Raw genomic sequence first — 13,134 nt, forward strand, 5'->3', positions numbered from 1 at the left:
TTCCCAGACTTTTGGGATGTTTGTAATTCTTTGTCATAACAATGACATTCGCTCCCTTTATGTTCCTCCTCGAAAGACACGAAAGTTACCCTTTATCTTTGCTGGAAAAAATTATGCTGCTTCTCAGAAAACGTTACTGTTTCTAGAATAATCCATTGCCTGGTCTTCTCTTTATTAAAGCCAGCTGATTCTCTTACTCTTTCCTCTCTGCCAGATTATACTTACACAGATTCTTATATTAAATCCTTTCATAATACTGTTTTCCCTATTAAGAGTTCCTGTAGTAACTACGTGCATGGCCATGTGGTTGGAAAGGGAGGAAGAAGCTGTTTAGTTTGCGCATATGCAAAGAAGTGGCCTTCTCTCTTTCATAAGATGTGGTGGATGTTGCAAAATATTTTGACAGCAGCTGGTCCCGCTTTTCTGATAGACTGATGAGAACATTTGACTCAAGCTCCTGCCACTTAAATCCCCAAATATTAACTATAAGCTGCACGAAAGAAGCTATTTTCTTATGTCTGTTCTAAACATCAGCAGTGAAATAAGCTACTCTAGTCTAAACTGATTTTTAGAATTTTGAAAAAATGTTCTTTTCTGTCCTAACAGCATAAAGCTTTTCTTTTTTTTTCTTTTTTTTTTTTGAGTGGCTTATTAATAAACTGTGTAAGTGCATTAATAAACTGCTATAAACTGCAAGGTAGGACTGAGCTGTACCACAACAATACCCATATCATTAAATTATCTGCTGATACAAATTAAAAAATCCTCACTGGAGTCAAATTAGGCATGTGTCTATTCACCTTATTTTACTTCACATCTGTATATAGTTATAGATTGGAATTTGCTGGGTAGAAAAGGAACCAGAGGCATGAAAAGAAAATCAGCTAACTTCCTGGTCTCCCTGTTTAATTACATTTGTAGGGAAGATAAATCATCCATGAATTTAAATGAATGTACAAGTGTAATTCCACTCATAGTATTCAATTGCACTTCAACAAAATAGCAAAATGCGTGATAGAAATGTTCAAATCTCGTGTGCATCACAGTGGCTGTATATGGTATATGAGAACAATAATACTGAAACATCACAAAGCACATCGTAGGCTAGAGAGGATAGCTTTCACTTGAATTTAATGAGGCAGTAATCATAATGAAAGACAAATTAAATCACAGCTTACTGAAGTTCTCCATTCTGAAAAGAGTATTAATGCCACATTGAGTCTCTGAGTTGCAGCTAACTGCTTGAGATGATATAGCATGCTCCACTGGTTGATTCTAAAAATGGTAGAAAAAGGTTAAAGCCACTTTATACTGTCAAACATATACCAATGGCAAAAGAAAATTACTTTCAGACATAGACACTCTGTTAACTCTCAAATGGTACAATACTTCATTTGTAGCAACAGCAAGACTCAGGCATTGAAAAGTTACAGATCCAGAAATAAAGACTTTAGTCGTGTAAGCTCATTCACCTAAATGAGGACTGTTGGGGTTGAGGCCAGGAACTCTATCAGTATAACACTAGAAAAATATATTTAAATTACTTCACAATAATGAATTGAGTGAGAAACCTAATCCCAAAAGGACTAAGATTTCCTTTCATGAGGTTTAATAATATTGCATCACTAACGATGATTTCGTATTCAAAATTATTCCATGCCAGCACAAAATCTTTGGAGGGGGAGAAATCTCACAAGTATCCATTTTATTGCCTTATCCAGACTCTGCGGGCTATGTATATAAAGCAGACAGTCAATCAATTTGAAGGAACTGTTGAAGCAATACTGTGCCATCTCTGCTACATGTTCTTCTTCCTGTTGTTGAGTGACTATTAGTAATTAATCACAGCCTATTGCCATAAAACTGCTTTTCTTTCAGCATGAGCTTGCGGTTTGACATGGGTTACGCAGCTCAAATGCCAACCTATAGGAATCCTAAAAAGGCAAAGCAGGGCCACTCAGGACAGAATTCCATGCTACTGAAGCCCCAGTAATTACCTATATCACTGTGGATCCACCATCTGGTACAACCTTGTCCTTCCTCTCTTCAGGCAAAAAGATGAGGGCACTCCTTGCTCCTACAGTCATAGGCTTGCACCAGGCAGGAGCCATGCCATGGCTGGTCATCTCCTAACGGGTGCAGGAGCTCCTCCCAAGGGGATACGATGGCTGAGCAAGTATTTGGTATCATTTCTGCAGTCCCATTGTTGTTAACCTTCTTCCATACTATTAGAAGGGAGCTACCACCCCTCAGGTCTAGCCACATGGCCAGATGTTACACAATGGAATAAGAAAATAAATATGGATACCAGATTATTTGGGGCAGCTAGGCAGAAGGGGGGATGGGAGTAGCTGCTATACAAACCTTACAATTTCAAGTATTATGACAAATCTTGAAAATTTCCATTTTCACAATGGTAAGAAGTCTGTTCTTCCATGTCTTGAGTTATTTGCTTTTGCTTTCTCCATTCCCTTCTCTGTACTTCACTGTTTTGACTGGTAGCACCATACATTTTCTTTGGACTTACAAAAGTTTCATTGTTCATCTCTGTTTCTTCAGCTAGTTCATCCTGATCAATTATGCCACATTTCTCTTCATTGAGGTTTTCAGGGTCAGCCCATTCCAAAAACCTGCTTCTCCCCAGAGGCAAAGATAGCGTAGAATATCACTCCACTGTAATGCACCAGGGCTGCGATCAGAAAGACGTTTTGCCATTCTTCCCGGGTCTGAAAGAATGGTGCAGGACTCATTAAGTTCACAGTAAAAAGAAATACTAATCTCTGAATTAGACCATCAATTAGTACATATTAAACAATGACCATGACCACTGTTTGATATCTGATGTTACAGATAGAACAATTTATTGGAGTCATTGGGAAGATTATTTTTTTTCATAGCAATGGCTAATAAAATAAAACAAGGGATTTTTATTTTTTTTTTCCTCACAGTGAAGTTTCTCTCTTGCATGTGAAATATTCATGGAGTTGGAAATGCAGGGATTTCTCTAACAACTGTCTTAAGCTTATTGTAGATCAGTGATTGCTTAGGAACCCTACCAGGGTTGCATTTTGGAGGAGTTTCCCAAGTCCTATAAGCATTACCCAGTGTTATGGAAATTCTGCAGCGACCCAGCCTCAGGTGGTATAAAATAACATCTCCTTACTCGCATAATTAGTTTGTAATAGCTGAGAATCTGGTCCCCGTGATATTATAGAAGTGAATGCTTAAAACAAACAACAACAGAAAACAGCTGCAGTGGTCAATGATAAAATGAAATTCCCAGGAAACTTCAAAATGTCTTTTGTTGCCTTTCCTAATCCTTTTCCTAGAAAACATGGAGAAATGTTACCTTATGTTTTGTCATTGCACCAACAATGAGTGGGCACACCATGCCCGACAGTGTCCCCACGCCGTTGGAGATCCCCATCAGAATGCTGGCATAACGTGGGGCTATGTCCAGGTGATTCACGTTGAATCCTACAATATATAAGAGACAACAGTCAACTATACAGCTTTGTGCTACCAGGCCAACAGGGCTACAGCCCTTCTGGCTAACGAAGCCTGAAAAAGGTAGGAAACCCCATTACCATATATATGAGAAAGAAAGGTAGTATTTTCTTGGTAATAAAGATGGAAGATACGTTGCAACTCTTTATTCTCTTTGAAAACCCCTTTTTTCTCCACCTATAGAGATCATGTTGTATAAAAAATATAGTTTTGGTTTGGCCTTGCTTAAAGTATCTGTGCTTCCCATATTCCCATACTGAAACAATGCACCCAGCAAACATTTTTAATCAAGGAATGAATGCCTCTTGTTTGTCAAATGTCTGATATCTTTTGGTTTAGTTAGTAGTGGTTTTTAATACGTGTTTTCCAGTACTTTAAGTAGCAGTTCAACAACATGATAAAAAAACACAATATAAACGAGTAGGAAAAATAATTACCCTTACTATCTTCTGGATACATATTTTATTAACAAAACAAATAGTAAAAATCAGCTCAGATAATTATCTTGCTTTAGGTAATGAAAATTAGTGATATGAGCTGTGGATGATGACAAGAAAGAATGATGAATATCAAGTCCATGGGATTAAATACAATAAAAAGCTGAGTACTGGGAAAATTCTGCAATAAAAATTGATTGATTGAAATGACCTGTTGCGCAAACGCCTTATAACTGAATAACAAAACTACTTCCCATCTGCATAATCCTGAAACAACTGAAAACCAGCAGTTACTTTTCCAGTCAATTTTGCTCAATAGATCCATCTTCTTGGCAGTCTGCTAGCTGATGGCCTTCCATCGTCATAAAAAAAGGGGTTTTTTTGATAACTATGGTAGTGGTGGAGCTACAAAAGTCAGTCTGAAACTGGTGAGACCTGTGAAAGTGTTAGATAAAGCTGTTCTGGAGAAGGGCTGGTTATAGAACACAACAGAGAGAGGACTGACCTAGAAAGCAGAAACTGGCAGCCAGGGCTGGGAGCAGGGTTGCAACTGATAACCTTTGAGCAACTATTAATTCCAGAGTAATTCCCTCTCTCGCCTCTTAGGGATACTATTTATGCAAGAAGAAAAAGTGGCTGACGTTGTACAAGTATGTTAGAAAATAACAACACAAAGCTGATGTAAACTGGAATCACTAAAGAGCAGGTTCTTTCAAAGCTTCATGTCCTAAGTGCAACATGTCTCACAGATACTGAAGTGAATTATTTGTGATATGGAAATAGGGAATACCCCATAAGCAGCCACATTAAGAGCAAACAGAAGAATAGAAATGACGACAGTAACAACAGTGAGGATAATAACATCACTTTTATCACTGATAGTAAAACCAATAATAAGATTAATTCTTACCTGAAATTGCAAAGCCACTGAAGCCTACTGCTAACACCAGAAAGGAAATAGCCACACCTTTTGTATGAGAATAACCAACAACCAAAAGCAAGGTTGCTTCCATCCCAAAGCCTTCAAATGAAACACATGGGAACAAATTACATTCAAATTACTATTGGTCACAGAGATACCAATAAGATCTAGCCAGAATAGTACCTTAAAATAAGACAAAATTCTTTCGTATCTTACAGCTATTCTTGAACATACTTGGCAGCTTTGTGGATTCACAGAAATATTTGAATATTTATTGGTTGAGAATATACTTTTTTCTCTTCATTGCTGTGCAAGTGACTCAAGCAATTGGTGACATTAACCCTCTGAGCAGTAGAGGGAAACAATGAGAAAGTGAGTGTGCAAAGCACTGAAAAATTCACAAATGCACAAAGGGAAAGGAGAAAAATACTTCTTGTCTTCAGTTTCTCATGGTTGTAGAGATTTGAGATGTTCTTGGCAAATGGAGCGAAAGAGCATTTTTCAGACAAGTGTGCCACCGACATGATAGGACTGCCCTGACTACCACAGGGAACTTCCAGTCTCTGCCATTACTGCAAATTAGCATTTTCTAGTATGTAACATTACAACCCTTCTGTTTATTTTATTTCTTTTTTTTTGAATGGCACTGAAAATATGCCCTGAAAACACAATGACTCTGAGAATCCTTTGTGAAGATGCATAGCCAAGCTGCATGGCATCTCTATTTCAGGCAGCCTGTGAAGTCCACAAATAATGTAAGTGAGGAACTGACAAGAGGAGAGCAACTCCACAGGCTATCTGGCTTGAAATTCTTGCTCTAATATAGTATCTTCCTTACATGTAGATGTCATTGATCTTTCAGTTCAGTGGCTGAACTGGAAACAAATTATTTTGTGCTGAGTGAAAATGAGCCTGTCTGTCCCACGTCTTTTTTTTACCTGAAACTTCCAGTGTAAACTTGCCAGTGGGTTCTGCTGGAGCAGCACATGGGAACGTGGCCAGTTATTGCACGGTTGTATCCACTGGGAAAGGATCTCTCTAGCACCATGGTACATGGTTAACTTTGTACAAGTTTCCAGGATGAGGCCTATTTGATCACACTAATCTTCTGGGCCAGTCCTTGTTGCCCTTTTAATTATTAACCAGGCTTCTTGCCTCCTCCCTTTTTAAAACCATGCTCATATGAGTAAGGTTTTATATCATGAGGACATCATCTAACATCAGCTCTCCATTAAATCCTTCAGATTAACCAGCTGCAAATGCAGTCTAGACTAATTTGTCTCCTGTTACAATAAAATATGCCCCAAACTACCATCTTTGCATCAACTGCAGCACACCATTGAAATATCGTATTTTCAGAATCCAGTAGTACCTCCACAGTTCATGACCTTCCTTACAGTGGTAGTGGTTAAAATCTTCCTGCTCCGTAAGAAGTCAGCTAGCTGCCCTCCAATGGGTACGATGATTGTCATGACCATGTGAGGAACTGCCGACAAAAGGCCAACCTGCAATTCAACAAATGAGTACTTACTGCTCATGTCCTTCCTCAGGATTTAAGTGGAAGAGAATAGGAACCATACCTTTTATTCGCCTCTTCCTCCCACCCTCCTCCCCCACCCCCCTTGGACATATTTTTATCCTGGATCTTTGTGGGGGAGGATTGCAGACCTTTCCTCCAACAGAACCTGTAACCAAGACCCGGGTGACCTTAGGATAGGGACTCTACAACCTCCCTTGACAACCTGTGGAACTGCTGAGTCACCCTCAGAGTAAAAAAGTGTTTCCTGATGTTCAGATGGGACCTCCTGTGTTTCAGAATGTGCCCATTGCCTCTGGTCCTGTCACTGGGCACTGCTCAGAAGAGCCTGTCTCTGTCTTCTCTGCACCCTTCCCTCAGGTATTTGTATACATTGATGAGATCTCCTGAGCCTTCTCTTCTCCAGGCTAAACAGTCCCAGCTCTCTCAGCTTTTCCCCATAGGAACTGGAGAGGCTCCAGTTCCTTAAACATCTTTGAGGACCTTCATTGGACTCTCTCCAGTATGTCCGTGTCTCTCTTGTACTAGGGAGCCCAGAACTGGATACAGTACTCCAGGTATGGCCTCATCAGTGCTGTGTAAATGGGATAGATCACCTTCCTCTACCTGCTGGCAATACTTTGCCTAATGCAGCGCAGGATACCATTTGCTTTCTTTACTACAAGGGCACATTGCTGGCTCATGTTCAACCTGGTGTCCACCAGGACCCGCAGGTCCTTTTCTGCAAAGCTGTTTTCCAGCTGGATGGCCCTCCAGCATCTATTGGTGCATGGGCTTGTTCCTCCCCTGGTGCAGGACTTTGCACTTCCCCTTGTTGAACTTAATGAGGTTCCTGTCAGCATATTTTTCCAGCCTGTCGGGGTCCCTCTGGATGGCAGCATAACCCTCTGGTGTATCAGCCTCTCCTTCCAGTTTTGTGTCACCTGCAAACTTGCTGAGGGTAGACTCTGCACCGTCATCCAGATCATTAATGAAGATGTCAAACAGGATCAGACCCAGTATTGACCCCTGGGGTACACTGCTCGTTACTGGCCTCCAGCTAGACTTCACACTACTGATCACGAGCCTCTGGACCCAGCCATTCAGCCAGTTTTCTGGCCCATACATCAACAGGTTGTCTGAGCATCTTATGGGAGATGATGTCAAAGACCTCACTGAAGTCTAGGTAGACAATATCCACTGCTCTCCCTTTGTCTACTAGGCCAGTCATTTCATCTTAGAAGTTTATCAGGTTGGTCAAGTATGACTTCCCCTGGGTGAGTTTTCTGCCAAAGGGTTGTTACTGTTAGCTCTGGTACTTATTCCAGATACACAAAAAGACTATTCTACAGAGTTTTAGTGATCAACATGTCCCCTTCTAGAAGCTTTTCTTTGAAGAAGTAACTTAGTGAGAAGTCTGAGTTTATTTTTTAGGCTGTGCAACCTCCTCACATTGACACTGAGTCAGTTTTACAGTTTTTAACTAGTGAGGTACACAGAGGTGCAACTCTAGCACCTAGAAAGCAATTCAGAATAAGCAAACCTATTTTGTCTTAATACTCCTGTTCTTCATCTCCATGCTGCGCTTGGCCATTCAGAGTGTCGTTGCTACCATGACAGCATTGCAGAACCTGGGTACACTGGTGCTCCCTGACCACACAGAATAATGATGTTTTTTGTTATGGGTTTGCAGGGTTACACTTGCTTGAAAATATTTTACAATATAGCAAGTAGGTTTTTTAAAGGAAAACTTTTCTGGAACAAATATTTTGTTCAAGTCCTCATTCATGCTCTGAAGAGGGAGTGTAACAATACTGGCTTTAATGAAGTGGCAGGGAATATCAATCAATACAGAGTTTGACCCTTCATTGTCAATGAAAAGTAATGAAATAAATAAATAAATAAATAAAAAGAAGAGGAGGATAAAAATTACCTGGCAAGTAATGCTAAACTGCCAGCACTAAACAAAATGTGCATTTCTACTTACTTACCTTGTGGTTTTCATGATGTTTGTTTTTCTTAATCAACTTCCCAAAACAACTTTTCAGTTCTTTCCTTTTGCTAATAATTTGATGCTAGCAAGTTTTTATTTCTATCAGACAACCAGAAGCCTGTCATCCCAACTACTGTGAATAATTTACTGTAATGAATCCAGAGAGATCTAGGGATCTTCAAGCACTCTGCATCTCCTAGGTGAGGTCACTGCTTCATCTCAGACATTTACCTTGCTTATTGCAAACCCAAAGACTTCTTCAAAGTAAGCAGGCTGACTGATAAGGAGCAAATAGAAGGTCCAGCTTCTGCAAAAGTTTGCCACAATGATTGCATAGACTGGCATTGAAGTGAAAAATCTCTTCCAGGGAGTACTAAATTTCTAGGGAAAAGAACAAAAACAACAAAACATTGAAGGCGTTCTTGAATAGGCAGAAGGCAGAATAAAGAGCCCAGTATCTTTAGTATCAGGACTAAGCAGTACATTGCACCCAATTTACACTGCAAATCACTGACAATGCAAGTGAAAGATATCTCCTGGATTAGTGGCAAAAGACAAGTAGAGAAATTTTCTTAAAATTGTTAAGATTACTACTGTACTATTAGTGCTTTACTTACTGAAATTACACAAGGTCTTCTGGAATCTGGCTATTGGGGTAACAGGATCAATAGCAGAATCAGAGAAAACTAGAGAAAACCTCATGCCATTCCCCACTTTTTGGCATGATGCAGTTTGACACATTCCACTGAAAGGATTGTGAAAAAAAGGATTATCCAAGCTAAGAAATATGTGGTAGCACAGCAACAGGCAGCTACCTGCTTCAACCCAATTCCTTTCATTCAGTAAAAAAAGGTCTACGGTAGAGCATTTAATTCCTATAACTTGCTTTTGGCATTTCCAGTTTCTATTTATGCCTCAATACTCCATACAGCAGGAACAAAAAACACTTCAGAGCCCTATTCACTTAGAATTCAAATCAGAAGCTGAAATATGTAACTATGGCAATATATATTGACAATGTCCTTTTTAAAAAAAATGATAGTTGTGTTCTACACGCAACCATATGCCTGTGGTCATGTGTGAGCACATGGTGGTGGTACTAGGGTCCTCTGCAGTAAAACCAATGTACAGCAAGGGGAAAACCATGACCTGGAACAAGTGTGTGTGTCTCCAGCCAAGACCTGAGTGCCTTCAGCCAAACTTCAGGAGCACACCCAAAAGGAGAGTCTGGTACTTTATACTCTCAGCAAGGCTATTACACAAAACATGTAGAGGAAAGAGTTTGGAATTCTTTTGCTCCAGAACGTTGTACAGTAAAAGCCAAGAAGGAACAGTTTATCAAGAAACAGCGTTGTTTTTTACCACTAGCAAAATGAGTTATCTAAGGAAATGGAGAGAAGTTTGGTAGAAAAAAAAAGGGTTTAGTTTTAAGCATCCAGGATCTTCCAGGATCCTCTCAGGGAGAGGAAAGAAGGCTTAAAACAATGAGCTGACCTGCTGTGAGGGTGAGCCAGGCAGAAACTCTGTCCTTAACCTTTCAGAATTTCAATCATCCTTAATAAATGCTTAAAAGGCAGCTGGGTCATTTAACATCTGCAGCCAGTTTCTTATTTAGCTCTTTCCATTAATATTTTTTAGAACTAGCATGATAGTCACTCAAGAGCAGGAGATCTCTCCCTGGCCCCTTCCCCTCCTTCGATTAGGGAGACCCTATAAACTGTGAGCTGATCAGCGCTATGTGTTTTTCCTCTTGCTGAACTGGTCTTGTCCAGCTGCATAAGCCTGATCCTGCAATTTTTGTAAAAGGAAAAGCTCCTTAATATCAACAGCAAACAGTTCTGCTGCTCTTATGCAGCTAATAGTATCCATTCCGTCATACACTGATCTTGTGTGAAGTGCTCACAAGTTATAACCAGAAAAGCCTTTTTCACTTACACTTGCACTAGCTAGGCTGACTCCTTCTCCGATACTTGTTTCTATATATATCCTTTCTTCGTTGGTTATTGTTGGATGTGCAGCGGGGCTCTCGTAGGCGTGAAGCAGCCAGAACACGTACCAAACAATCCCAAACATTCCTGGAGAGGCGGGAGAAGCAAAGCTTAGTTTTAAAAACCAATGAAGCCACACTTCAGTACCTGCAGACCCTGAAGTTTGTTTCGAGAGTCAGTTAAACCAAATCTGTGTCAAAAATATGCCCAGGGAAGTAAGAAAATATGATAACTAACTCCTTGTATATTGTATGCCTGCTTGCAAAGTGGTTGAGCACTTTGTCACTCGTTTTACGTGACATGCATGGGGCAGAGAAAAGGTAGAAGCAAAGCTTTATGTGGGACCTGGGGAAGGAAAAAAAGCAGATCAGTTGTAACATGGTCACAATCTGCGTAAAAGAACTTCCCAATCAGACTGCAATGGCAAATTTTATGGTGCCTTCAGAGAGAACCCATCCTAAGTGGGTTGCTGATGTTCAAGGCTGGGCTTGAGCCAGCTCTGTCACGTACCATGGGGGGAAGCACGAGGGACCGCACATCAGCCATGAGGTCCCATGTGACAGGACCACTTTGTAAAGGTGGCACTGCTTTAACCCAGGGTGGGCAGCATAGGGCAGATGTTTCAGGGCAGAAGGTTTCAGAGGCACTTGGCTCCCCTTCAGCAGCACATGCTGTAGCGTTTGCTGCTAGTGTGCACTCCGGGACATCTATCATGTGAGTGTTTGTGCTAGTGAGCAACCTTTGCAACTGCATCCAACCCTGTCACTGGGTGACCATGGGCTGTAGCCGGGTCATTATAATTTTTAAACATCTTACAACAGATGATTGCAAAATAAAAGCTTTAGGAAGCTGCAATAAGTAGGGAATAAATTGGAATACCCATTTGCAACATCTTCATTCCCCAAAACAACTTTGATCCATACTTGTTATACTGGTTTAACAAAACTGCTGGCAGTACCAGTCTAGTAGCAGAGATGCTTTATGTTAAGCAACTCACCATAAATATAAAAGACTGATGACCATCCTATATACTGTACCAGCACACCTGCCAGTGGCATGGCGACCACCGCACCTGCGTAAGACCCTGGTGAGAAAAAAGGATTAAGAAAACACATCAGCTATGATAGACGAGCCCACCCTCCAGTGCAGGTGATCTAGGCAGGCGCTCACGGGGGCAGAACTGGAGGGACGCCTCTGGCTGATTGGCACCATGCTTTCTTGTGGAAGTGGGAAATCGGATGGCAACTGTAAAATTTGGCTTGAGGTGGTGGGAAGGACTGGCCCTCACTGGTGTGGGATCACCGATCTCATTTTGCAGCTAGAAGGGCTGTGCCCTGTAGGTAAATGGGATTTGCAAAGTGGAAACTGATGGTAAACCACCACGCAGGCATAAAATGTATGCACAGAAGTGGGGAATCTCTCCTAACCCTGTGGCATATGAGGTGAGCTCCAGAGAAGCTAATGGCCCGAATTTCAGAAGCCTTCCTGGTGTCGGGAAATCCTGAAGGTTGCAGATGTGCTGGGACGCTCTTGTCATGGCTCTAATCCCATGACACCACAGGTGCTGCTGGTGGAGGGGTTGTTCAGACCAACCAACCCTGAGTCTGTTTAACCATGTTTAGTTCATATCAGCAGCATGAACAAACAGCTGGAATAGATAGGCAAAAGTTGACAGGGAAAGGATAAAAAAAGTGGTCTGTGCCAAGGTTTCTGATTGGGAAATACATAATACTGCTGAAATATATTTCCGAGTGACTTGTAGAAAGAGATGAGTATTTAAGTGCATGGAAAGGCATTTCCATGAAGACCATAGGGAGAATTCATGCAGGATGCACATTTAGGTTCAGTGCAAGACGGTGCCAGTGGCTTCGCGTGCGAGAAGTGTTGCTTTGAATTATTCTAGGAAATGAGATACCTGTAGTTTTGAGAGTATAACATACTTTGTTAATGAACATTTATTACTGCTCTACTCATTAGAAAATACTTCTCTGCAATGGTTCACAGTGACCCTTTCCCTCATCTCTGTGTAATCTATTTTTCCTACAGCAATAGTAAAGCACCAGGCAAGAAAACAGTCAGAGAAACAAGGAGCCTGGTTAACATGTGGTTTCCTAATTTTTCCGCTGTTCCTGTGCACCTTTTGAGTGCAAGAATTGCTGATCTGTAGCCACTAAAATGGGTGCTGGGCTGCAGGATGGATCTTTTCTCTACCGGAAGATTGGATTTCAAGGAGAGAGCATTGAGGATGGAGGGGCTTCTCTTTTGGTCTGCTCTTCTTCAGAAAATGGAAACACCTAAATAATGACCAAATCCTAGAGTCATCTGTACTAAAAATAAAATTCCTATAATATGAAAACCTGCTTTTTTCTTCATTTCACTCCTCCTTTTAACCTTTCTGCTGTATTTTAGTGCTGTGGTTTTCCTAGCCTTTCAGTTACACTGCCCATGGACAGACTGTTTTTTTCCTTTGACTTTGACGTTTTCTATTGAATATTCTCTCTCACAGACATTCATCTTCAGCTGGCTTTACACCACCACCACCTGCATTTGTTTTCATTATTTTCTCCTCCACCTTTCCCAACTGCTTACTCCTCAAAGTCCTACTGTTTCTGATTTTTCTCCACTGTTATTAGACATCCACTCACCGTTCCAGTTCCCCTGTTACAAATGGGAAGGGACACACCAAATAGAGATGATGAGGCTGTCTTAGAGGGAAATGACAGAGTCTCTTCCTTCACTGCCAACACAGTGCATTTGAAATTACAGCAGTG

The 13,134-nt window shown here is 40.9% G+C and overlaps 1 protein-coding gene across 1 annotated transcript in view; it reads right to left on the reverse strand.

Moving 5' to 3' along the window:
* Positions 1 to 2,380: 2,380 nt before the first annotated feature.
* SLC17A8 (solute carrier family 17 (vesicular glutamate transporter), member 8) overlaps positions 2,381 to 13,134 on the reverse strand; it is a 29,904-nt gene continuing 19,150 nt past the window's right edge. The window contains 8 exon segments of the mRNA XM_009882577.1: positions 2,381 to 2,623; positions 2,625 to 2,726; positions 3,350 to 3,477; positions 4,855 to 4,965; positions 6,239 to 6,371; positions 8,607 to 8,756; positions 10,311 to 10,450; positions 11,361 to 11,447. Coding sequence (XP_009880879.1) covers positions 2,381 to 2,623; positions 2,625 to 2,726; positions 3,350 to 3,477; positions 4,855 to 4,965; positions 6,239 to 6,371; positions 8,607 to 8,756; positions 10,311 to 10,450; positions 11,361 to 11,447 — 1,094 coding nt within the window.

The sequence above is a fragment of the Charadrius vociferus genome, unplaced genomic scaffold (assembly GCF_000708025.1).
Source record: "Charadrius vociferus isolate BGI_N301 unplaced genomic scaffold, ASM70802v2 scaffold72, whole genome shotgun sequence".
Taxonomy (NCBI): domain Eukaryota; kingdom Metazoa; phylum Chordata; class Aves; order Charadriiformes; family Charadriidae; genus Charadrius; species Charadrius vociferus.